Here is a 25119-nt window from a genome sequence, read left to right on the forward strand (position 1 = left end):
TAAGAAAAAAAATCATGAAGTAAATGAGTGAACAAATATAATTGTACAAATACTAAATTCCTTGTGTTTTTTGTTATTAAAATGAAATATATATTAAATAACAAAAATGCCCATCATGTGCATGACATATGACCACAAATTAGATGAAAAATGTTAAATTTAACGGTGAGGGTGCAAATTGACAATTTTTACCAAGTTGAGGAGGCAAATTTTCGCATTTACAAGTTCGGGGTATAAATTGACAATTTGAGCCAAATTCAGGATGTATTTTAGCAATTTTACCTAATTAAATTGTAGGCGTTACAGGCACACGTCATGAGCATCACCGAGCTGAATTGAACCAAACGGGCATGATGCTACTTTTAACATAATATTTGAAGTAATAACACCCAATTTCCTTAATTTTCGAAGTTTTGATTTTTTTTTTCAATTGGGATATACAATTACTAACATTAAGTTAATTTCAGATTTACTTTAATGTGGAAGATTATGTGCACGAAACTGTGCACACTTTTATTCGTATTCATTTCATATTTTAAGCGGTTTGAACGGTTGAACCGCTAATCCAATTACAAATTTATAAGGTCATGAACTCATAAACCTTATGGGAAAGTCCAAATCATTACATAACCCGAATGAACATTACAGACAATTGCACCAAGGCACCAACTATCTTGACCTTCAACACCCTCATATACTGACAACAAGGAAGACCAGAAAAGGAGGAGGAGGTCAATTTAGTAGTGCCTTGTTATTTTAAAGAGGATAATATATCACGATTTATGAATCAAAACGTAGATTGCATAAATAAATAGTGTTTCTAGATAAAAAAAAAGTAGAAGAATAAAAGTCTGCGTGGTCTTCTCTCCCAACCCCTCCCTGCATTCGTTTCTGGTCAAATTCACAAGGGTTTGCTTGCTTGTATTTGAGCCCCAAATTCATTCGGACAACGCTTTCGGACCATATCCGATGCGTAAACGGAACCCCAATTCCCCCAAAATCATGAATTTCTGATTTCACAAGGGTTTGTTTGCTTTTATTAGAGCCCCAAACTCAGGCTCAGATCAATAGGAGCTACAGCAGCAATGTCGTGGAACGCGTTCAAGCTCTGCACGGCGCTGCGAGCCCTCGGCTACATTATGGTCCTCGTCGTCGTCGGCATAGTCGGCCTCACCTACTACGCCGTCGTTTTGGCCAATTACTTGCCGGCCCTTCTCGGAGGTGGCCTCGGTGCGCTTATTGCTTTCCCGCTCTTGATTCTCTTCCATTTTCTGGTAATTCCCATTCACCCAGAATCTCTTTTTAGTTTTTAAATTTGTTATTGGTAAAAGCTGAGATTTTTAGCTGTCAATAGTTATGAAAGCGTTCACCTTTACTAAGAATATGAAGCTCATAGGCATTGCCTATATTATGAAAAGAAAATTAAGGAAAGTAGAATTAGAACAAAGTGAAAAAACTTAAAGCTTTTGAATTTGGGTGTCTGTGTTGAGAAGCTAAAGGGTTATGAAACTGGTGACTTGAGTTTGGAGTCTCTGCAAACTAGGAAAGTGACATTTGGTTGTAGAATATCTGGGGCCTTTATCTTTGCCACTTTTTGGTTAAGTGAGAATGTGAGATAACGGAGATGTTATTTATGGAGCTTTAGTTATTGAGGATTGTACTACTGAAAGTTGTTGTATACAATAGATGCAATGCAATACAAGATATTTCTGTAGTAGTCTGTTGCTGTTTAATAATGATTTCATCTGCGAAATTATGGGGAGCTCTTGCATATAAGGGTTGTACATTGAACAATAAGAACAATCAGGCAAGATTGCAAAGGACTTGTGCCATGTATTTGGGAGCTAGGAATTGGAGTTTGGGATTAGAATATGATTTCATATTGAGGGTGACATATGGAACATATAACAATTGTGGAAATAAAATTTATTCATTTTGGAAAACTTGGGTTGGTCATGTAGTTGGTGATGCTGCTGTGGAGCTACTTTTATGTTGTTGTAACGGATCCTGGGGGTGTTCCACCAAATTGGAGGCCGGAAATTGATGAGGAGGGAGGCCAGGGAGACCCAATGGTGCAATCAGAATATGGTGGTGCAGGCCTAGTATCTAACCAATCTGTCATGGCTTTTGACCCAGCAAATCAAAAAGTACGGTACTGTCGGAAGTGCAACCAATATAAACCACCTCGTTGTCACCACTGTTCTGTTTGTAAGTGCTTTCAAATTAGTTTCTGTATTTTGAAAACTCTGATTGTGGTGTGGAAGATTTCTCAACTATCTGTGCATTGATTTTAGGTGGCAGGTGTATATTGAAAATGGACCATCATTGTGTATGGGTAGTCAACTGTGTTGGAGCATTGAATTACAAGTACTTTCTACTTTTCTTGGTATGTAAGCTGCACTAATTCGGTATTTAAATTTCAAGTGCATATTGAGCACTTCAGTGGCATGATAAACAATATCAACTGAGCTAAGTGTATGACTTTGTATATATTACTGTATTGCAGTTTTATACCTTTCTCGAGACAACTCTCGTCACATTATCACTGTTGAAATATTTTATGGCATTTTTTACCGATCAAGATATATCTGGAACACTGGGAACCGTTGCAGCCAGCTTTATCACATTTGGTTAGTATATAGATAGCTCTTCTTATTATTTTTTATGCAGTTTTTTTTTCTTATTCATAATTTCCTCCTTTCCATCTTGTTTTCAGTTTTAAACTTAGCATTTTCATTGAGTGTTCTGGGCTTTATGATCATGCACCTATCATTGGTGGCAGCCAATACCACAACAATTGAGGTAATGGATTTAATTGTACAATTTTTGAATTAAAATGACAAGGGCTTACTGTAGTACGTCTCATATGAGTTTCTTGATTGCCTCAGGCATATGAGAAGAAAAATACTCCCAAATGGCATTATGACCTCGGTCGAAAGAAAAACTTCGAACAGGTTTGGTTTTTCCTGTCCTTTTGTTAAAGTCCTTGGTTTACCTCCTCTGTGTGGATTGTACCCAGCCATCAAAACAGTTTTAGATATGTGTTCTTTAGTTAGTTCAAGCACTAACTCCCACTAGCTAAATCAGCACCCAACGCTGGCATAACTGAATTCAGTGCCACATTATAAAATTTTTTTTTGAAATATATGAACCTGTTTATGTTGATAAACTGGTTTATTGTTACTCAAAACTCAAGCTGTGTAGTAGAAGTGTTTATCCGTGCATTTCACTTATAAAACTGTACTCGGTTGGTGTAGTGAATTACCTATATGTTTCCCAGGTGTTTGGGACAGATAAGTGGTATTGGTTCATTCCTGCATATTCAGAGGAGGATTTAAGACGGATACCAGCTCTTCAGGGGATGGATTATCCAACAAGGCCTGAGTTGCATGCACTTCAGCAGTTATAAGTAACAATTGCATAGGACAGACAAACTTGCAGCTTTCTACTTTGTGTGAGGGCAGCTATGATGTGTTTCTTGCTCGCAAGGTGCAGTCCTCACCAATTGTGCGTTAACCTGCAGGCAGAAGTATCAACTCCGGTTGTGCTTTAGCGTGGGAGACATCATCGATTGAGTTTTAAGAGGAAGGAAATTCTTCTATATATAGGTGATGCTATCATTCTGAACGCCAATAATTAGTTTATACTCATTGAAATTTAGGTGGGATTGGCGAGGATCCATGGATGTGTTAGTCTTTACATCTGTATAGTGATCATGTATGCTCATCATACAGGCTTTTTGTTGCCCGAGTGTGCCTTCTTAGGCTTGTTACTCCTGTAGTATACAACACAGTTCCCCCGAACCATTTGATGCATACTGTATATAAAAATTAAAGATGTTTATCCAAGAAGCCAAAATCATCAGATGAGCCAATCATTTAACATGGAGATCTGAAGCATTCGTAGCAGCAATGACTTATGTTGAAGTGTTGGCTTGAAGTATGAGCATTGGCATTTTATCGAGAGCAATGAGCCAATGATTACCCACATGACCCGAGTGCTGCATGCAGTGCAGCAGTTAATTGAAGGACAAAAAATTTCCAGTTAGTTTCCCAGAATCAATCAGCTGATCGAAATTTGCTTCTTATTTACAAAGCTTTGTGCTTCATTATCAACTCTCCATTTATACTTGTACACATAACTTCATTAGAACTAAGAAGATTGGTAGCAAGACTGTGGCATGGAGTACCAGTTTAAGTTAAAAGAAAATTGATTAGAGATCGGGTCACATGATTGAGAGATTGTTTCAGAGTATGTACGTCTCTCGATTAATAATGCGTACTCTGGGCAAAATTATTTCGTTTCAAACTTCTTTATTTATGGGTACTGACAATGGGTTGCTCTCTGCCTTTGAAGAAATAAGAATATGATTATGATGATCGTCATCAAAAGATCGATTGTTTACAGTCATAGTTAATTAAGAGTGATCGAGGAAAGAAATGCATTAGAGACAGCTCAATTGGCTAACAACAAATCAGTATTAACAAAGAAACAATAATGTGCACAACCTCTTACAGCTCAAACAAAAAATTTGACTTAGCTCTCAAAAGATATATGCATTTATCGGCATGAATGACCTGATAATCTATATCCAACACATACAGCGTGCTTGTAAAATAATTATAACTATGGTCTTGAATCTTGAAGTACCACCATTCTCCCTCTCAACCTGCTCGGATATGCCACCTTCTGCATGAACTAGTTTTTTGTACATGTTCTACACGAGTGGTGAATCAGGAGAACACCACAGTGCGGACACTGCCCGTTTCGACTCCCTCCGCTGCTGCTCAGCCCGACTCCATCTTTTATTATCTCCAACTTTGGGTTCAGATCATTACTCAACTTTGCAACACCAGCTGATGCCGTGGCCTTGAAAGATAAAGCTGCACTAAGAAAGCTACTTCCCCAATCGGAAGAAGCACGGTTGCGTTTTGGTGCTTCCGTTCTACCTCTACCTAAAAGACCCATAAAACTAAACCCTGCAGTGAGTGTAGTCTCCGGCTTCTTAGGTCCAGGACACTTGTGTTCAGTTCCAAACCGGTGCCTCAAACAGTGATCAGCCATGCAGTCCCTGCACTTGATCGTGTTCGAGAACGTCAAGACCTCCCTGCACCCAAGAACGGGGCACTTGTTCTTCTTTGCGGCCCTGTCGTAGTTTGAAGGGTCGCAATCTGTAGTGTTAACGTGCCTCTCCCAAGTGATATTGGGATCTTCATCTGGAATTATACCAACTCCTTCGGCGGAGAGGGGGCAAATGACAACAGTGACATCTCGTCCATGGCCACAGTTGTGGTCAACGTAGCTTTGGTGCTCCAAACAAAACACCTTAACGGGACACGTGTCACAAATGAGGTTTTATCGTTTAGCAAATGACACGTGTCCGACGATGCTAGAAGCTTCGATCAAAATCGAGCACTTCATATTTCTTCTTTCCCATTTTCTGTTCGAGTCGGTTAAGCTACAGCAGAACCCCCAATTTTTAACGACGTGTTCGGAAACCCTCCGATTTCTGAAACCAAAACGCACTCGAGGTATGAATTGGACTCCGATTTCTCCATCTGTAATTAGTTATTATAATGAATTTGATTATGAAGTGCATCTTTACTGCTTGAAATTCATGATTAGGGGTTGAGTTTAGATTACTTTTCAGTCTTTCTAGTCCCCAGGGATCGTAGCGGTTCTGAAAATGCAAGGGGGAAGGGGTGGTGGCGGGCGTGGTGGGAGGGGTCCTTTTGATTTCAACGATCCTTTCGCCAATTTCGGAGGATTCGGTGGAGGATTTGGGGGGCAAGGGAGCTTGATGCCCGGCTTTTTCGGAGGGAGGGATCCGTTTGATGATCCTTTCTTCACTCGCCCGTTCGGAGGGATGTTTGAGTCGGGCTTTCCCGGCATGTTTCCCGGAATGTTTCCTGATATGAATGGAGGACTTTTTCCGAGAATGGGGCCGGCTGGGTTTATTGGCAATCAGGCTCAGGCTCCGGAGCCGCGGAGTTCCAGGGCTCCGGTTATTGAGGAGCTGGACTCTGATGATGGAGAGGAAGAGGGTAGCAATGAGAAGAAGGAGAATCCGAGAAAGCGCGGCGGGCCCAGCAATGATCCTTATGTTGAGCACCCTGATGATGATGATGATGATGATGATGATGATGCAGTTGAAGGTTGAGTTAGTTCTCTAGTTGGATTGGTTGCTGTAATGCTGTTTATTCTGTTTTCTTCTAGTTTAGGAATTTAAATAAGGGGTGATGATTTATCTTGGGTTCTGGATAATTTGCAGAGAAGAAGAGGAGCAAGCATCTGGGGTTCAGAGGCAACTTTGATCAGTTTGGGGCCATGCAACCACGGCCTCAAGGTCATAGCTACACGTTTCAGAGCTCCAGTGTTACTTATGGTGGTGCTAATGGTGCATATTATACTTCTTCCAAGACAAGTAGGATGGGGAGTGATGGGGTTAGTAATTGTGGTAGATTCCTAGTAGTGCGTGTTTTTATTTTCTTGTTGGTTGCTCTATTTGTGATCGGCTGTTATTGGATGAGCAGGTTGCTTTTGAAGAAAGCAAGGAAGCTGATACCTCTTCTGGGAAAGCCACACACAGGGTATCTAAGGGGCTCCACAATAAGGTTGTTTGACTCCGTTAATATCTGCCTTTTTCTCACTGCTCTTTGGAGTTAAAACCTCGATTATCAAATTCATGATGTCAGTGTACTTACATTGAGGATTGTCATTCCAGGGCCATTCTGTCACTAGGAAGCTCGCAGATGGTCAGGTAGATACAATGCAGACTTTGCACAACCTTAATGAAGGTATGTAATATGTATTATTTTTTTGTGCCCTTGAGGTTTACGGGGACTAACATGAGGCGTTGTATATTAGACGAGCTTTCTGGTTTTGAACAAGCATGGAAAGGAGCTGCTCAAAAACACATGCCTCGTTTGCATGATCAAATTGCGAGTTATGACAATCTAGGTGAGTTTATACATTAAAGTGCTATAACTAAATGAATTTGTTGGAATGTTTGTGATTGTATGATACTTTTGTATGTTCTTGAAGAATATGGCTGTTTATGTGTAATGAATTGTCTAGGTTCTCTTGTATTATCTAGTGGGAGCCACTGGTGGCTGCTTCTCATGAAGTCGTCAGACAGTCTTCACAGTTTATTGTTGTCCTTTTGTATAGTGAGCCATTGAGCCATGTGTTTGAAAGTCTATTAGCTGATTCCACAGATCTTTAAGGAATTTGAAAGAAATTAATGGACAACAAAAGTATCATCATATGCATGTTACAGCATGTGTAGTATCCAGAATGCCGGTGTCCATTATGGTTGGAAGCTTTGCTGCATGGAAGTGCATGTTGTTGATTCTAAGAGTCTGCATTTGTCTGGCGTGTTAGATGTTGTAGATTGTTGTGGGTATCATAATTATGTGTGGGTGGAAGTATGGTTTGCATGATAATATATGGGTAATTGTAAATATATTTTGTTTTGAACTGTTAAATGAATGTCGAGGACCCAGTCTTTAACCCCCACTATTGTGGAGTTTAGGTTGTACAGAAACCTCATAACTGCTCTGGATGCTTGCTGGCCAGAAATGTTTTTGCTGATAGTGATCTTTGTAATGTTCTGATTTTTCCTTGTTCTAGGGGATAGTGGTAGTCGACATGGGCAAGCCAATCGTGGAGGTTGGGCACTTCCTAGTAATGAGTTTGTACAGAACTCTGGAAATATGATAGGAGACACTCAAGGCAGGGAACTACCTTATCAGTTGCAGCAGTCTGGTAATAAGACAGTTGGTGGTGGAGACGGGAACAATTCCTCCCGTGGGAGAGCCGAAGATCAAAACTAGGACTTCGAGCTCATTGGCTGGGCCTTTCTGGTCATTTGAGAAGTACTGAAGTAGTGTCTTGTTGCATATTGGGGAATGCAGATTTGAGGTCCTGGTGGAAGACTGTCAGTTGTTAGTAGGGCGCATTCTGTTTATACTCTATATCGTTTTTATCTGTGCTTGACAATGCTGTAATCATACGTACTTGGATTCTCATGTCTGTACAAGTTTGATGACTGCAGTTATCGTTTCTCATCTACGGTTAACCTAATTCACTTGCTCATTTAATGTCATATTCCAACAGAAAAGCAATCATGTTGCAAAGAGACAGGTCATTACAAAATGCCAGGTTTTCTGACTGGAGGTAAATAAATGGCAGCAACATACAGGGCTGGGATGCAGCCGATCCAAATCAAAACGAAGATTAAATCGTGTGGGACTGCTGCAGTTATTTTCAAGTCTTTTCATCTTGTCCTCGTATTCTTTGCATTCTTTGTATTCTTTTCATCATGTCCTCGTATTCTTTGCAGTTATTTTCAAGTCTTTTCTTGTTCATCCTATTTCTGAGACTAGAAATCTTCTCCTCCATGTCACATGTATAGTCCATTAATGCCGCCTTAGCCTCCAATTTCTTCTTATTCTCCTTGTCTTCGAACCAGTACTCTTCTGCCTCCTCGACCATCCTTGCAATTTCTATCTCAGATATAGCGTACCTCTGTTGCTATTGATAATTGTGACATTGTTTTTCTTCTTTGTTGATTTGTCGTCGGTAGAGACCACCGTGATTCCGTTGGCATCAGGTTAAATCGTTAGGTGAGACACCATTTTGGTTTCCTCCCATGTCTTAGAGCAGCCGCTTTCTATCAAATCCTGTAGAAATATATAGAGAAAATAAATGTTTCAAGGAGAGGGAGAGGAATGTGTTAAGAATGTAAGGTTAGTTATTTCATTTGGTACTAATCCCTATCCTATATATAGACCTAATGTACTGTACACAATTTAACGATGTAGTCTTCTGGGTTTTCTTTTACGTTTGCTCTTAGTTTCAATAATTCATGGTTTCCTAAAAGAATGCACTGATAGATAGATTTATGTTATGCGTCTAAAACAAAGTTAATTAATTTACAACGATTCTATACAAAAACAACGTAGGTAATAAAATATTTGGCCAAAATGTGGACCTTGAAAACACACAAATGATTCTTCCGAAAATATTCTCCCCTATGGTTAAAAAAAAACTTTCGGGTCTTCAACATTTTGTGTACCGTGAATGTTCAGATATGACTGTACCGTAAATTCTATATGAAATTTATGTGATTTTTAAATTTATTAACTCTGTGTTTATTGACTCACACTAAAACCCAGAGCCAAATTCAGTTAGAAGCTCCAGTGAACTGAGCACCACCGAAAATAGAAGCCGCTATTCCATAAAACCGGTTAGGGTTTTCTTCTTCATTGCAACAATGGCGGTTCTGAGAGCCACATCGAACATGATGCTCCGCCATTTCTCTCAGCCATCCCTTTCCTTTTTACCTTCATGCCCCACCTCTCTGCTTCGCTCCACCGCCGGACTCAGCATCCGCTGCGCCGCGTCCAGCGAAGGCGACGGCGGAAACAAGGTCTCCGCTCGGCTCTCTCAGGTCAACAAGCTCTTGCAAGAAGCCGAGCAAAAGAGATGGTAAATGATGGCTTTGTGCTTTGATGCTTGAGCATAAGAGAGGGGAAGAAGTTTTCCTAGCTTTCCCCATTCCTCAACTAAGTCTAATAAATTAGTGAACCAGGCAATTATTGATGCTGCTTCATATGGTTCCACCTCCTCCCTCAGAAGAGCAAAAGAAGAAGATTGCTAAAATGTGAGAGCTTAACTGTCTCTGCAGTTTTCTTTACCTGTAATATTGTCCCATACCTTTCAGTGCGTTCAGTACTGTATATTTTCATTGTGTTCTGGATGTGGGCTCTGACTTTGTATTGAGAATTTTCAGGGCTGCTATTGGAGAACAGAAACGCCTGAAAAGCAAGAAGGTACTTTCAGACAAGAAGGCATTTAGAAGAACTCGCGACAGTTGGGACTGACTGGTCTGTGCTGTGTGGTCCTCTTAATATGGCAAAATTTGTATATGTGAGCACACTTTTTCCTCCCTCACAATTTAGTATTTCATCATACTTGTTACTATCTTGCTTTGTTGACTATATCTGATCTGCCTTGCGTGTTTGAAATTTTAATTCATGTAGAAGCCAACCCCTTCTGATTCCAAGATTTAGTGGAGAACCATTTCAAGTGATGGAGAAACAGATCAAGAGTTAGGAATACACTGATCATGAGTGATGAAAAATGAAAATAGCAGCAGTTCTACAGAAAATTTTCCTTTGATGTAAAGGTTCTTAAACAGCCAACAGGGGATGATAGTTGTGTGTTGTACTTGCTCTGTCTGACCTACCTCTTTTGATTACATTGATTGAGATAGGGCTTCCATTTGCTTTCAAGAGCTTCATTAAGTACTGGATTGCAAAAACTGGTTTATATTCTACGTCTAAGGATCGAACATGAAATTCTTCTAATATAGTGACCTTTTCAATGACAGACTTATACTTATCAACTGATTTCTGAACTGATTGTGACTTGTTTATTGGCTTTGAACAAAGATAAGAAATTTCTGATTCATTTCCTTAATGGAATTACACACATTGCACAAGTCGTTGGGAGAAAACTGTTTGGTACAAAGATAAGTTTATGTACATTGTATCATCAAAGCTAAAGAAAAAAAGAATTCTATGTCCCAAGAAATATTTTACTTTCTGATAACATGTTCTTCCCCGGATTGTTGATCATAGTGTTTGATCCATCTCTTCTTGTCTACTCTGCTCGACCCCGACCCCGAAGTTCCTCCACTGCTGGATACATGAGCCATATCTAACCCTTTCCCTACAGGCAAGAACACAGTACGAACCACCCTTCTTGATCCACAATCAACAACACTCCTCCATCTGAACCCAGAATCGCTCTTTGAATTCGCATTCTTGCAAACCAGAACCGCGCCTCTCTGATTCAACCTAGCCTGCCGTAGGACCCTAGCGTAGTCTTTGCGTTTGCAATCCACAACCATGAAATCTATTCCCACAAGCTCAGACATAACCTCCTCTGGCTCACCAACAAGCACTTGTGGGTTCATGTCTGCTGCTTCTTTCATGGCTGTTATGAACTCAGACCTTGTACTCTCGTCGGGGACTACACACACGTGCCTCCCGCACGTGTGCCGGCTTGCGATTTCGAGGCCAATGCTGGTGGCAATAGCCCCTCCTTGTGACCACGTCTCGACTATCAACTTTGCATTCCAGCCGGCTGCCATGGCTGAAACCAGCTCTGCCACCCCGGATCCATCAAAAACTTGGCACTGCAATCGAAACCCAGATCAAATCAATCAAAAAACCCAAAACCCGGAACAAAATTATCAAAAACAAAGACCAAAACAGGGGATGCAATTGCTTACAGATCGAACGGTGTCGATGTAGGCTTTAGTGGCCGTGTCAGGGGACCAAATTAGCTTCATTTTTCCTCAACCTTCTTCTTCTTCTTCTTCTTCTTCTTCTTTCGCTTATATGAGGGTGGTGAAATGGGTTTTTGTTGAAACGGTGGGGGGAGGGGGGGTTTAGTTGTGGAAGATGTGCCTTTCTTCGGTGTCAAGCAATGAAAAAGCTCAAGTTGGCCTTTGTATCCTGTGAGTTGTAGAGATATAGAGGAGGGGGACAGCGCAAAGGTCCTACCATCCTAAAACGATACCCGTAGACCGTTGACTTTGTTGGGCACTCACTGCCGCGCATGACCAACGTGTGGGATTTGGATTGCTGTGTGTTTATCTGTTTGGCAACCCAACTTGGTTTCTAGTGGCTTTTCCATATTAAGCCGCTCTGGATAGAATTCACAGGTTGGAATCTTTGTACAATCTCGTTTCACATGTTGAGTAGATGTATAGAGACATCTTGGTTTAAACCAAATCCCAAAAGTTTGGATGTCAACTGACGCTATGGTTTTCGAAATGATAATATTATTTTGATATTTAGAGTCGGCGTGATTTCAGTTTTATATCAAGACATTCAATCGGAAAATAGTTCATCAAGCTCCAATCGCGAACGATTCTATCAGCCTATGACACCGCTTATCATCTTGTACTTTAAACTCCAAATAAGATAATATGAACCATCTTTTCTAGAGTATGTACATTTGTGTTGAATTTTCAACAAATTATATGTTCTTTTTGCTACAATTTAGCTTAACGGCGATACGTGTACTAAGATATCATAATCAAAGGTTAAAAAACACTAGATATGACGATATAATGACCATATATTTACATAATAAAATAATTTCATTAGAGATGGAGAATGTTGAAGTTTGATAAGGCGTCTAGAAAATGACTCAAAAGAAACTGAAGACGGCAATTCAATTCAGAAAATAAAACAAGGTGACATACAACTTTTCCATCTACACAAAAATCTAAAACAATTTGTGGAAACCGCCCACAGATATTTTTTGCCTTAAAACAAAGCTGTATCTTACTAGTCTCTAATTTTCTCCCTGAAAATGATGGCTGCCCACTGAACCTTAATGCTTGCCTGCAGTTTTCTTATCATCAGAAACCTGGTTTTAATATTCGAAACCGAAAAGTCCATTGTTGTATATACGGCAACAAAAAGCCATTTTTGTCAATATTCATATACCATGTTGATAAAACCAAATCACCAAACTTTCTTAATTCATTTGACTCCTTACGATAAGAAAACGAAACCAAAACCAAGTTGCATCAGTGATTATGTAATAGCGTTTGGGCGGTGTGAAAATCAGAGGAAATGGTCAGAAATTAGAGAAGAGTTGGAGGAGTTTGAGTTTCCTCCACCTTCATTTGACGTCAATCTTTATCACTTAACGCTTATAATTGGATAGTCTGGCCTCCACGTCACTACTCGACCATTCTTTTTTACTGAATTGGACACACCCTAGATTGGAAATATTCCAAATTTGTTTCCATATTTGAAACTCGTGTTAGGTTTAGAGGAATTTGGTGAGGGGGTAACTACCCGATAAGGGAGAAAACTGTTGGAGGGTTATTACATCACGAGGCCGAGGTTAAGAATCCGTAGTCAAAATTTGCTATTTTTTCATCTTTCATACGTACGTCAATTGTGATTGTTATTCACGAGTAAAACTTGGGTTTCACTTCCCCACCCGCAGCTAAATTAGCTAAAAACATAAGGTAAAACGACTAAACGAGTAAAGCGTGTAAAAGTTGTACTTTCTAGCTAGGTTATTGTTGTCTTGTATGTTTATACTCTTCCATATAGTTAAAAAATATATATTAACCGTTGCGTATAGTCCGTATAGATTATAGAATGAAAGCCATACGTTGTGGGTATCTTTCTTAAGGTCAAGATTTTCACGTTTGTACTTATGATATAATAGTAAATACAAAAGATTTGAACTCGATCAAGACATATTAGCAAGCTTAATTATATCCATAGTTTTCTCAAGTACGAAACTCCTACAACATTTACTTACAAAAATAAGGGGCGTGTTGAAAATTTTTGCAGTCCCCAGTACGTACGGCAGTTCTACTTGTTCCACGAAAGAGTGCGCGAGCAAGAAATTAGTAACTGGACAAATTAAGGAAGCTGCAAGAAGCTAGCTAGCTTCATCTTAATTTAGGCATTGAATAAGTCCATGCGCATTGCCTACCTTCTCGATATTTCGAACCAATTCAAATCATCCACGACGGATCGAGGAAGGGACAATCAACGATATATATAAGTACCATGAACTGTGATTGTTGGGTCATTATCAAGCTAAAAGGAGATGCAAGAATATCTAAGAAGTTGCCTCCGACGACCGTAAAAGCATGACATCTTCTATATGAGGCTGCATAATTCTTTCCACAGTTTCTTGACTTCTTCCCATATAGATTGATATAAAGCTGGCTTCATCAAATAAAGTGATATGATTAGGTGTAATTTATAACTAATTAAACAATTATTAGGATGCAAATGTGGAATGAATTAGTAGCAGTAGCGGTATAATTTACTTGCGTAGCAATCTAATGTAAGATTCCGTTAAGAGTATTGTTTAATGGCTTATCAAATCAGGATGCTCTTTTTAGTCAACCCTAGCTATCATGACTCATGAGAGCCATGACCACGCTGCTGATCACCTGGTCAGTTGTTACCCGGTGTCACTTAACAATCGTCCGATCTGGTCAAATAGTGGTCAACCAGTCAGATCAGTCGAATGTTGAGCGCCACCTGGTGCTCAACAGCTGACCAGGTGATCAACACTCACCATGACCATTCATAGCCACTAATAAACTTCTTACTATTGAACAAAGAAACAACCCTCTTTTTTTTTTTTTAAATTACGAGCGGAGGATCTTGCAGCCTCTACTAATTTAGTCAACCTAAAACGTGATTTAGAATTTTGGTACATGAATGAATGAATGCATGTATGTGTAGTTGTATACAGTTAGTCCGTATGGATGTCTGATTATCCAAATATTGGGGTCTTACCTTTGCTATTGAAATTTAACATAAACATACTAAAGCACAAGAGGGAGTGCAAGCCGTCTACAAGCAATTAGATAAATACTCGAAGATAACGAAAATAAAATAGTTTGGTAAGTATTTTCAACCTTTTCTATTTTCTCATATTGAGGAATGAGGAGCATGATATATGAGTTTAAAGAAAAAGAGGAGCATCATACGTATCTACGTTTTTGGTTGGCCAAAAACTTGTTCTTTTTCAATGAAAATGGCCAACTCTTTTAAATCAGGGCGTAAAGTTATAATATCATTGATCAACAAGTGTAAAATGCTTGTATTGTTCGATCAGCCTTCGCAGGGCTTCGTCAAAAATGAATTATGTGAACAACCTAATAATCAAGCTACCCTAAAAATTAAGCGATTCAATACCGAAATCCCTAGATAAGTAGATAGCTAAACGTTTTAGTTAAAAAATTAAGAGAATTTGCCGGACGCTCAACTCCATTTTCCCGAGTCCACAAGAAATGGCCTGAAAAGAGAGAGAGGTCCACAGAAAGCAAAAGCCCACATTTTGATCCAAGCTTTCGTTTCCCTCTAGGCTCTTGGCTCTAGGCCTCTAGCTATCAAAGTGAAGCATCAAACCCCCCCCCCCCACCGCCTTTTAACTAACACCCGGCAAAACCTTCGTAGCCCACGTGTGCCCACTTCTTCTTCTTCTTCTTCTTCTTCTTCTTCACAATCGAAGCGTCGATCAGTCTCATGCCTCGTAAGTTCCGTATCTTTGTCTCTGCCTATTGCTTCAAACTGTGGAGTTTAAGTTCTGGATTCAATTTATTTGCTGGTTAGTTCCATTTTTCCTTTTGGTTATGTTCTGGTGTTGTATGTCTGGTTTCAGCTTAGACTGGTAGTGAACAGTTGGTGATACATTAGTTTAAGATTTGCCTTCTTTTACTGGTTAATGGTAACAAAGGGCGATTGCTTGTGTGGCTTTGTTTCTTTTTGGTTTGGATTTTCGAAATGGATTGCTCACCTACAACTCGGTATTTCCCTTTCGTCTGAAAAAATTGTCTTTCTTCTATCATAATTTACTTGCACTTGTTCATATGAAATGCAATATTGGTTTTAATATTAAATGCAGCTTTGATATGGAATGCAATACTACAGCTCTAAAATCCCATGAGTGCAAATATACACATATTGCTCTAACTGTAATTCTAAATAAAATCAATCTGAAAGAGAGTTAAGCATAATAGGAGGCATGATAGGAGGAGAAGATCTAACTGCTTTGATATGGAATGCAGTAGTAATATTGTGGAATGCAAGTTAAATGTGGAATGCAGTTTCAATATGGAATGATTTTGGTAGCCCTTATTTCAGTAGATTATGCAGAAGCTTATTTCAGTAGATATGAAGACAACCATTTGTCCGTCTGTTCTTCAATGGTTATGGTTGTAATCAATATGGAGATGAGCTGTTGTGTTGTTCTATTTAGTTACCTTCTAATGTATTTGGTTAAATTTACAGCACTATGCAATGTATTTACTATTTAGTATGGTTGAGTTTGGAGATGATCATTAGTTTACAGTCGTGTGTACATTGTTTCCAGTTTGCAGCCCCATCCCAATTCATAACTCTATTGGTTTTAATGCTTGTTTAAGTTTCAAATTTGACATCTCAATTATAGATTAGATTAGTCAAATTAGAAACTTAAACAAGCATTAAAACCAAAGAGTCTCCATTGGAGACTAGATTAGTCAAATTTGCAAAAGTTAAGTTTGCCATGTCATATGTCAAATTTTGAATTTGACAAATAACATTTTGGCATCACCATTGGGGATGCTCCTAATTTTCAAGCCGTATCCCTCTGCAATTCAACTCTTTTCCTGAAATGAGAGAGAGTGTGTGTGTGGGGGGAGTCCTCATTGGAGCTACAGGTTCTAGGAACCTGTGGAACTTCTTTGTGGATGATTCTGATCTAAGATGTTCTATAGGTGGACTGATACAAGGCTATGGTTGATATTACACTATGGTAGTCTACCTTTGTATTGTTTTCTGCATATGTTTGTTATCAAAGTCCTTTAATTCCCCAGGCCGAGCAAACTTTTGAGGTTTTTATATTCATGTTGCATTTCACGCAATTTAGTTATTATCATGAAAGTAGGAAGCCATATTTCTGTGCAGCTACATCCCTTCCCATTCTTTGGTTCCTTAGTTTGATCTGATATATGTCTCCAGGAGGACTTTATCTGATTAGGACTGACCTTACACTATGACGGGTTAATTTCGTAGTCTACTTTCTAGTTTCTACATATATTTTTATTTAAGCCCTGTAATCTGCAAGGTAGGAAAGCTCCGTGTCCTGCAATCCATTTTGCAGTTCACACAGAAATCAGTTCCAAGATAAACAAAAACATAAAAAGCAGTTAATTTGGAAGTAGGTGTATCTCTTGATGTACATGTCTATATTATCTTAATTTCTATACGCCTGAGGAATGAGTTGTTAGTAAAGAGTAGATATTTCAGTTTTTTTTTTATGTTTTTATTTGTATTTTTTAAACTGAGTAGAATGTGTTACATCTAACTCCCAGGAGCTTAGTTTTATGTCTCATTGTTACTTTATAATGGAATCCAGCCCCAAAATTATGTTCGCAAAAGTAGGAAATTTGAGGTTACTGAATGATTGTTGTTTCTTACATATTATATCTATTAGATTATATGTGTGACATCCCGCTTCCAGTATCGAAGCTTAGTTTTTGTATTTGAGTTACTAAACCTTTTCCTTCTCACATTTTACTTTACGTGGGTTAAAATTCTGTTATATATACATGCTTATTTTATTTTATTTTTTAATTTCTGGTCTTATCTTTTGTGAAGAGATAAGAATAGTTTTTTTTTTTTTGGATCTGGGGAAGAGATGGTGGAGGGAGAGAAGGGGAGGAGGGGATTGTGGTGATAAAAAAAGAAATAGAAGAGAGGGGGAGGGGAGAACGTACAGAAGAAAAGAAAAGGGAGGAGAGGGAGAAAAGAAGAGAAAGGAAAGAAACAGGAAAGAGAAAGGAAAGAGAGAGAGAGTTTTGTAGAATTTGGGTTCTCGTTGTCCAAAGCCATAGCTTGGGCAGTTCTGTTCTTCAAGGGGAGATAAAAAGCTAAGGGTTTGAGTTATTTTCTTTTAAGTGAAGTTTAGCAATTGAGATCAGGTTTCTACCTTTGTTTAGTTTCGTGGAAAGGTAAAGAGGAGTTATCGGAAGTGAAAGGGCTTGGCTTCGGGGTTTTGACTGCCTCGGATAGTTCTATCCTTCAGTGAGTGACTCTTCTAAATTTTTTTGGGTTTTGATTTGTGTTTCTGTAAGTCATAATTACTCAGATTTAATCATGGGTTTGAGTTTGTCGTTCTTTGTGAAATGGTTTGAGTCGTATTTGACCTGTGATGATTGAATTCATGAACGAATTGTGGGATTAGTTGTGAGCTGGTGAGTGGCTATTGTATTTTACAGTCTACATACCTTTCCCTTCTGTTTTTGTTTGGTCAGTAGTGATGGCTTGTGATTTAGTTCGAGTAGAATATTGTTGGTTGTTAATCAATTTAGTGCTGAGTGACTCCTTTGCTTGATAAGTTCACTTGACTATCTTCAATGCTCTTTGTTGCTTGGTTAAAAGTCATGATATTCTGATTTGGCTATGTGTGATCTTTGCTTTCTGAATCAAGTAAATCATTTCTGATATGTGAGTAAAGTATCTCCTTTTTGTAACATGTTTGGTCTTTAATTTACATCTCTGAAGTTTAGTCGGCACTCTGTCATGGGCTGTTTACTGATTTGGATAGTGAGTGGCATTCCTAATCTTATTTAGCTAATGGATCTGCGGTGGCACTTCCATATGATATATATATATATATATATATATATATATATTTACTTGTATTTTGGTGACTTGCCCACTTAGTGTTGGTGTGGCTTTTAAAGTTAATATTGAGCTGTGTAGCTAAAATTGTATCGAGTAGTTTTGGTTTTGAGCATTGATGAAAGCCCGGTTTAGCTAACGCGTTTTGCAGCGGCAATTCTTATATGTTTTCAGTTAATAGGGTTGTTGTGGTATTTTAGCCAACGAGTTTTGCAGCGGCAATTCTCATATGTTTTCAGTTAATAGGGTTGTTGTGGTATTTTAGCTAATGAGTTTTGCAGCGGCAATTCTCATATGTTTTCAGTTAATAGGGTGGTTGTGGTAAATTAGCTTACGGGTTTGCAGTGGCATTCCCATATTATATGATACGTATACTTGAGGTATTTTCGCCTTATATTATGATTGGGTTGCGATGGCATCCCAATCTTAACTTGAATTTGCAATGACAAGCTCAGTATTAATATTTGATCATCATGTTGATCTTGTTCAGGGTACTTCCTGATTGAGTTTTATCTCAGTTGGATGTTGGGGCATATTTTTGTGGAAGTGTGTACTCAGAATATGTTCCTTCCTTAATATGATTTGTGAACCTGGTGGCTGTTTTTAGCACGGACATTATTTCTTAGTTCAAGTTTTGGGTTGGGACGTTATTATATGGCTCTAAGATATGCTGCCAAAACTTCAATAATTATATTTCTCTTCTTTCTTTACTAGGGAAAATAGAAGTGCTTCACGTTGATCTTGGTTCTGCTCATACAGGCGGTTTCCCGAATCGATAATCTATGGTTACAGAGCCTTACACGATAAGACGCAGCTGGAGAATGTTGGGCCATTGGCATCGGTCCTTAAGTCCCGGGCAGTGGTACGGTTCCGAGGTCCAGACACAGTGAAATTCCTGCAGGGGCTGTTGACAAATGACGTAAGGAGGTTTGGTGAACCTTTTGAGTGAGAAGACCTCAACATTGATTACCCCCAATTTATCCTCGGAGTCCATACCTCCCATGTATGCCGCACTATTAACGCCTCAGGGAAGGTTTTTATATGATTTCATCTTGTATGGCCTGCCTAGGCCTGATCACAAGCTTAATAGGGCAGGGTCGGGACCTGGGGCAGACCCAGATGAGCCATTGGAGGTCTTTGCTGACGTGGATGCTTCAGTCATGGATGAGCTATTGAGCACCCTAAAGAAGTGAGTTTATGTTCACCCTACAATTGTGCTTCACTTGATAAGCTAATTTTGTTCAGGTTTTCCATCGGAAAAGGCAGTTCAGTTTTCATTTAGTTTTGATTAGACTATGATTATACCGAATTAATAATAACTGAGTTATGGCAACTCAGAGGTCATTGCGTAACTGAAAATTTTGGATTCTGTATATTCAAAGTCTGTGAAGAGGGTACTCATTGGTGCTATTTCTTCATTGTCAGGTGTTTCTTAAAATTCCACATCGTCTGTTATAGAATAGGTGAAAATTTAAGTTTATATCTACTTGAACAATTGATTAAGTTATGCCCTATGTCTGTTACTCGAGCTTGTTTGCTTTAGAAATAAGCCAAGTTTTGTTTGATGCTTCGGATTTACAAACCCTGACATGTTCCCCAATTTTTGGATACTGGCAAGTTTGCTCGTGTAGTAGTTGCTTTTTTCGTAATTAATACTGTTGCATGAATGATTTCACATGGTTTTAACTTTTGTTCCCTGTATGTATTTATATTTGCAGATATCGGTTGAGGGCTAAGGTTGACATTGATAATGTGGCAGAAGAATCACATTGCTGGCAGCGTTTTGGGGGAAAACTTTCTCAGAATGCCTCTTCTGAAGAAGAACCAGAGGCTGCTGGTGTTGGGTGGGGTGCTGGTGTTGATCGTTCAGGCATGTCAGCTTCACGTGGGGAACCTTTTGGATGGCAGTGGTTCAAGGATCCTAGATTAGATTGCCTTGGTTTCAGGGGAATTTTCCCTGCTAAAACAACTCGTGAGCTTTCTAAACCTGATGCTTTGCAGAGTGGATGTGTTTACACGTTGTAGCATCACAAGTAAAAGCTATTGTTTTCCCCTTCATTACAGCACCTTTGGTTGAAGCTGGCAAAGAAACAGATGAACAAAATTACCTGCTGTGGAGAATAGTAAATGGTGTTGCAGAAGGATCGACCGAGATCCCAATAGGTAATCATTTTTTATTTCCTGCTTTAGGATTAACTTGGTTTTTCAGTAACTGCGAGATCTCTAACTTAATGTGCAATGAAACTGTACTACTGTTCTGACTTTAAGTGCTGAAAGTTTTTGGCCTGTGTTCTATATCTTTGTGACATGTGATTCTGTTGTGGTTCAAATTGTCTATCTAAATTCGTCTAAACTGATCTGCTTGTTCTGTTTGCTATCTTGTTGAAATTGTTACTATTATGTTATAGGTGAGGCAATACCTCTTGAATATAACTTGGTGGCTCTAAATGCAATTAGCTTTGATAAAGGGTGTTATGTAGGCCAAGAGCTTGTAGCTCGAACACACCACAGAGGGGTCATTCGCAAACGCCTGCTTCCCTTAAAATTTCTCAAAGAAAATGGAGAAGGTAATCAGATTTCCTTTAAAATTTTCAGATGGTTATTTGGTCCAAGTAATCCAGCCTTTACCTTTTGCTCTTCAGAAGCAGAGCAGAAAGTTGCTCCTGGCTCCGAAGTGGTTGATCCTGCTAATTGTTGTTGTGCTCATACCTTTGTTGCTTTTGTTGAAAGTAAAATAAGGTACATGTTGTCATGTTTCAAGAAAGATGATGTTGTATATTAAGCTTACTCATCTTTACAACTTGCACCGAAGTGGTTTCATGGTCGATAATGGTGTTAATGTCCAATGCTGTTGTTAGCTTCATATAAAATGCTTATCTAATGATCCTGATTCTCTTTTTGTATGTCTACATCCTAGGGTATCTGTACTTGGCCATCACGTTGACAAAAGCTTATAAACCTGGAAAATTTGTCCATTGTCAGTAGGTTGTGATTCTATTGATGATTATTTCAGCATAGTTATACATACAAAGTAGTAGGCAATCGGCACCCTCCTAAAATGAATGAGAACCCATGATCTAGGTGTATTACAGAAATATAAAGCTACCAACTTCTTTTCTATGCATTGAACATGTTGATGTGGCTTGAAGTTTGGTTTCCAAGATGTGGTTTCGACCGCCTCTAGTTTCAATGAGCCTGTGTTCAACCTCCTTACCGAGCTCTAATCTCCACTGAGGGTGACACTATTGACGGCCTATCTTGGTGGTCAATATCTGGAGCAGTCTATTGCATTGTTTTCAAGGTTGCTTAGTTCCTCGGTCACTGTCTGCATTGTTGGCCTTTGGTCAGGAAGCTCGTGGGTGCACACCAGTCCGAGTTTTCCCAGTGCAGCTGCTTCAGATTCTGAAAATCGCCCTTCTAGCTCGGTGTCGACGAATTCCTCATATCTACATGATTCTGCAGCCAGCTTCATCAAAGTGTTGAGTTGTAGGTTTCCTGATATAACTTGGAGGACAATGACTCCAAATGCATATACATCACTTTTCTCGGTGAAACGACCAGTGGTGATATATTCAGGAGCTAGGTATCCCATCGCTGCACTCGTCTTCAGAGTCGAGAAGACAATGTCATCAGCAAGCAGCTTAGGGAGGCCAGAGTCCGAAATCAATGGCTTAAATTGCTGATCGATGAGAACCTTTTCAAGAGAGATATTTTGGTGAATCATGGCCGGTTTGTTTTCTCCACTGCTGTGCAAGTATCCAATACCTGGTTGCAACTTGCAAATGATTCAATACCACAATAAACAAACTGAAAGACTAAAAACTGGCAGGTCATTCCATTTCCTGTACTATCCTGGAACTCAGTTCGCAAGGTTTTCGAGAGAGAACAAGTACTAATTATAAACATTAACATATAAGTAAGTGCACAAATAAACATAACATGACACTGATACATACCTTTTGCAATGCCATTTAAGATAGAAACTCTCTTGGACCAGTCAAGGACTTGGTTCTTTCCATCTAGTACATCAAGATATCGAGAGAGGCTTCCATTAGGAGCATAATCATAGATAAGGAAGCATTCACCTCTGCCCCTAGAGCAGCAGAAACCTTTCAGTTTGACAAGGTTTTCATGATTTAGTGAAAATAGTAAATGCAGTCCCTTCACAAATTCAGCTTCCTCAGACTTGCAGCTGGTTACATTAATGCTCTTAACAGCTACAAGAGAACCATCTCTCAACACTCCTTTGTAGACAGAAGAGAATTTGCTCTTCCCCAACAGATTCACCTCAGAGAAGTACTGTGTCGCAGACTCAACATCTTCCATGTTGAACCAATATCCTTTTAGATACTCCTGAGAGAAAGAGAAACCAAGGCCATTACGCCCATCGGCCAACGGATCCCATGCATTAGAGTACTCAAGACTCACAAGTGGAGATGGACTTCTTCTGTAGTACTCCTTGGCCTGATCAGTGCTAAGCTGACCGTCAGAAGGATCAGATGTATTCCCAATCTTTTGTTTCTTACGTCTATTCCGCACTAGAGCCAGAAATATGCCTCCAGTTAAAGTGATAATGAGTGAAATAACTCCTGCAATAACAGCAGCTCGCGGAAGCTTGGTCGACTTTGTGCAGTTTGGGTTGCAATGGGTGTTCGTGTCTACTGATTCAGGGTTGGCTTTTGGAGGAGCAGTACTAGCTGTACCATTTAAGATTGGTCCAAGTGGCAGTCCATCGACATTCACTCTGTCCATGTCAAAAGATGTGCAAGCTCTCAGTGTTAAAAATCCAACTCCACAAAGGCCTGGATTGTTTGCAGACTCAAACCCTTCATTTAATCTCTTGAAAGCTTTCATTGGAAAAATAAAAAATTCAATCAGAGAACTTGTGTCAAGAAAAATGCTAAACCGAAGTGAGGATGAAATGCAGGCTTACCAGGAGACACCACTCCAGTCAGAGAATTATTTCGTATATCCAACACTTCCAGAGATGGTATGCCAGCTAACTTTTCAGGAACTGTACCAAAGAACTTATTGAAGCCTAGATCAAGCCTTTTGAACATGCCTAAGTTCCCCAAGCTTGCAGGAATCTGACCAGTTATTCTGTTATACTGCAAAGCAAGAACACTTAACCTTGTCAACGACCCCATCTGTGTAGGTATGCTCCCATTCAGCTGATTACAACATAGCTGTAAAACTGCAAAGATCAAGAGACAATCATTATATATAGGTAGTTAAACCAACATGAACAAAGCTCTAAATTGACCATTGAATATTGTGAATCCAAGAACATATGTTGGACTTGGAACAAACTCACAACTAGATACAAATCATACAATATACAAAGCGAAAACACTCCAAAGTCCAATCAGATTAGTATACACATTAAAATACTAGGCAAATTTTCGTGTTCTTAACTTCTTGTTCCACTGGAGGAAGTACATAAAAAGTCGAAAACAACCAAACTATGCTAATTGGGAGGACAAAAGTCGATTCACTATAGGAAAGATCAAAGCTTCTCACAACTTAAAACTTGAAACAATATGCGTATACAGAGTAAGTACCAACCTTGAAGACTAGTCATGTTCCCAATCTCACGAGGTATACCCCCAGAGAGACTATTCACATTGAGATAAAGATCAGTAAGCTCAGTCAAAGCTCCAATCTCTTTAGGAATCTCCCCTGACAAGTTATTATAGTGCAAGTACAGACCCGACAAGCACCGGAGCTGTGCCACCGCCGGCGAGACTCTACCGGAAAGACCCTTCCCCTGCAAAGATACATTAGCAACTTTGCTCTTGTCATTACAAGCCACACCTTCAAATGTTCCACCACACGGATCACCATCTTCAGTCCATGAACCCAAGTACTTGCCTTCCGGGTCAAGCGAGGCCTTCAGCTGCAGCAGTGCTCCGAGCTCGGCGTTGCCATCAACACATGGTGGTCTAGAAAACCCGAGCACAAGAAACAGAGAAATGAGAAAACAAATCGAACCCATTTGCGGTTTCGGCTCAAAGACTCGAACTTCGATTGAGATTCTTGGTTATTAGTGTCGGAGTGCGAACCCCATAAGTCGGTGAGAGATGATGAAAGCTCGGGGTTTCTATTTTGTCAGTTAGTGTATGTATCTCTATCAGCAACTTAATGTCATGAAGACGATGAGAGATGGAAAAAGAAAAGAGCAAAAGACTAATTTCAAACGGAGAGTGGAATAACTTCGTCAACTGTGTTGAGTTGCTGACAGGGTGACAGGTTCACATTTGGCGATTGGATTTTGGGGTCACAGTTGTCCATGGTGGGTGTGAACTTTTGGCGCTATTTTCTATCGTACATTCTGGGAGAAAAGGTCCCATGATTCTGGTCCCGTAAAAGCTCCATTAGTGTCTCCCCCTGCTATATAAAGGAATGCAGTAATTTCTTTCTTGTCTTCGTTTTATCCTCATTTCCCCCTCTTTTCATCTTTGGTGATAAATACATGCACTTTTGAAGCAAAGTATACCCAATTGATCTAGAATTCATGTATATGAAGTCACATAACTTTGCTAAAAATAAATCTCGCAGTTGGCATCTAGTTAATACACATTTCGAACTTTTTTCTTTTGAAAAAACTACGAATTGCCACAATATATTAAGGGTGCGGCTATTGTTACCCCACAATCTATTTTATTCACCCACTTTCTCTTTACACCCCAATTTTATTTTATTTCCTTCAGATTTACTTTGTTCACCTCATTTCAATACCTAATATACCATTTTTTAATAATACTTTGTTCACCCTACAATTTTTTTTTAAAAAACTTTAAACTTACTTTGTTCACCCATTTGCCACTTTTTAATTCCATATTTATTTTAATAATCACTACTAAGAAAATATCATGAACTATTG

At 39.3% G+C, this 25119-nt stretch overlaps 7 protein-coding genes across 7 annotated transcripts; 4 read left to right on the top strand and 3 right to left on the bottom strand.

Moving 5' to 3' along the window:
* The first annotated feature begins 836 nt into the window (after positions 1 to 836).
* LOC126793400 (probable protein S-acyltransferase 14) lies at positions 837 to 4132 on the top strand. Its single transcript, XM_050519909.1, has 7 exons — positions 837 to 1274; positions 1962 to 2208; positions 2295 to 2386; positions 2507 to 2630; positions 2717 to 2802; positions 2889 to 2954; positions 3281 to 4132. The coding sequence occupies exons 1-7, from the start codon at positions 1086 to 1088 to the stop codon at positions 3407 to 3409; spliced, it is 933 nt and encodes a 310-aa protein (XP_050375866.1). The 5' UTR covers positions 837 to 1085; the 3' UTR covers positions 3410 to 4132.
* A 453-nt stretch (positions 4133 to 4585) lies between these two features.
* LOC126795456 (zinc finger AN1 and C2H2 domain-containing stress-associated protein 16-like) lies at positions 4586 to 5346 on the bottom strand (the record flags this gene model as incomplete). Its single annotated transcript, XM_050522293.1, is given in 3 exon segments — positions 4586 to 4699; positions 4701 to 4743; positions 4745 to 5346. Coding segments are annotated over 3 exon segments (759 nt in total), but the record flags the coding sequence as incomplete, so codon positions are not given.
* Positions 5347 to 5434: 88 nt separating this feature from the next.
* On the top strand, positions 5435 to 8101 carry LOC126794398 (uncharacterized). Its single transcript, XM_050521107.1, has 7 exons — positions 5435 to 5531; positions 5667 to 6155; positions 6272 to 6444; positions 6534 to 6614; positions 6725 to 6797; positions 6868 to 6960; positions 7633 to 8101. Exons 2-7 carry the CDS (start codon positions 5687 to 5689, stop codon positions 7833 to 7835), a joined length of 1092 nt encoding a protein of 363 aa, XP_050377064.1. The 5' UTR covers positions 5435 to 5531; positions 5667 to 5686; the 3' UTR covers positions 7836 to 8101.
* Positions 8102 to 9092: 991 nt separating this feature from the next.
* LOC126795457 (uncharacterized) lies at positions 9093 to 11182 on the top strand. Its single transcript, XM_050522295.1, is given in 5 exon segments — positions 9093 to 9492; positions 9553 to 9619; positions 9621 to 9667; positions 9797 to 9933; positions 10047 to 11182. Coding segments are annotated over 4 exon segments (420 nt in total). The 5' UTR covers positions 9093 to 9277; the 3' UTR covers positions 9888 to 9933; positions 10047 to 11182.
* Positions 10459 to 11498, bottom strand: LOC126794736 (uncharacterized). Its single transcript, XM_050521508.1, has 2 exons — positions 11303 to 11498; positions 10459 to 11206 (listed from the first exon to the last, which is right to left on the bottom strand). The coding sequence occupies exons 1-2, from the start codon at positions 11360 to 11362 to the stop codon at positions 10604 to 10606; spliced, it is 663 nt and encodes a 220-aa protein (XP_050377465.1). The 5' UTR covers positions 11363 to 11498; the 3' UTR covers positions 10459 to 10603.
* A 7498-nt stretch (positions 11499 to 18996) lies between these two features.
* Positions 18997 to 21066, top strand: LOC126795458 (putative transferase At4g12130, mitochondrial; the record flags this gene model as incomplete). The annotated part of the gene is given in 6 exon segments (XM_050522296.1): positions 18997 to 19176; positions 19178 to 19425; positions 19955 to 20208; positions 20301 to 20399; positions 20645 to 20803; positions 20879 to 21066. Coding segments are annotated over 6 exon segments (1080 nt in total), but the record flags the coding sequence as incomplete, so codon positions are not given.
* A 154-nt stretch (positions 21067 to 21220) lies between these two features.
* Positions 21221 to 24526, bottom strand: LOC126796323 (probable LRR receptor-like serine/threonine-protein kinase At5g10290). Its single transcript, XM_050523121.1, has 4 exons — positions 23802 to 24526; positions 23170 to 23430; positions 22193 to 23083; positions 21221 to 22001 (listed from the first exon to the last, which is right to left on the bottom strand). The coding sequence occupies exons 1-4, from the start codon at positions 24229 to 24231 to the stop codon at positions 21502 to 21504; spliced, it is 2082 nt and encodes a 693-aa protein (XP_050379078.1). The 5' UTR covers positions 24232 to 24526; the 3' UTR covers positions 21221 to 21501.
* Between the last annotated feature and the right edge of the window lie 593 nt (positions 24527 to 25119).

The sequence above is a fragment of the Argentina anserina genome, chromosome 5, assembly GCF_933775445.1.
Source record: "Argentina anserina chromosome 5, drPotAnse1.1, whole genome shotgun sequence".
NCBI lineage: Eukaryota > Viridiplantae > Streptophyta > Magnoliopsida > Rosales > Rosaceae > Argentina > Argentina anserina.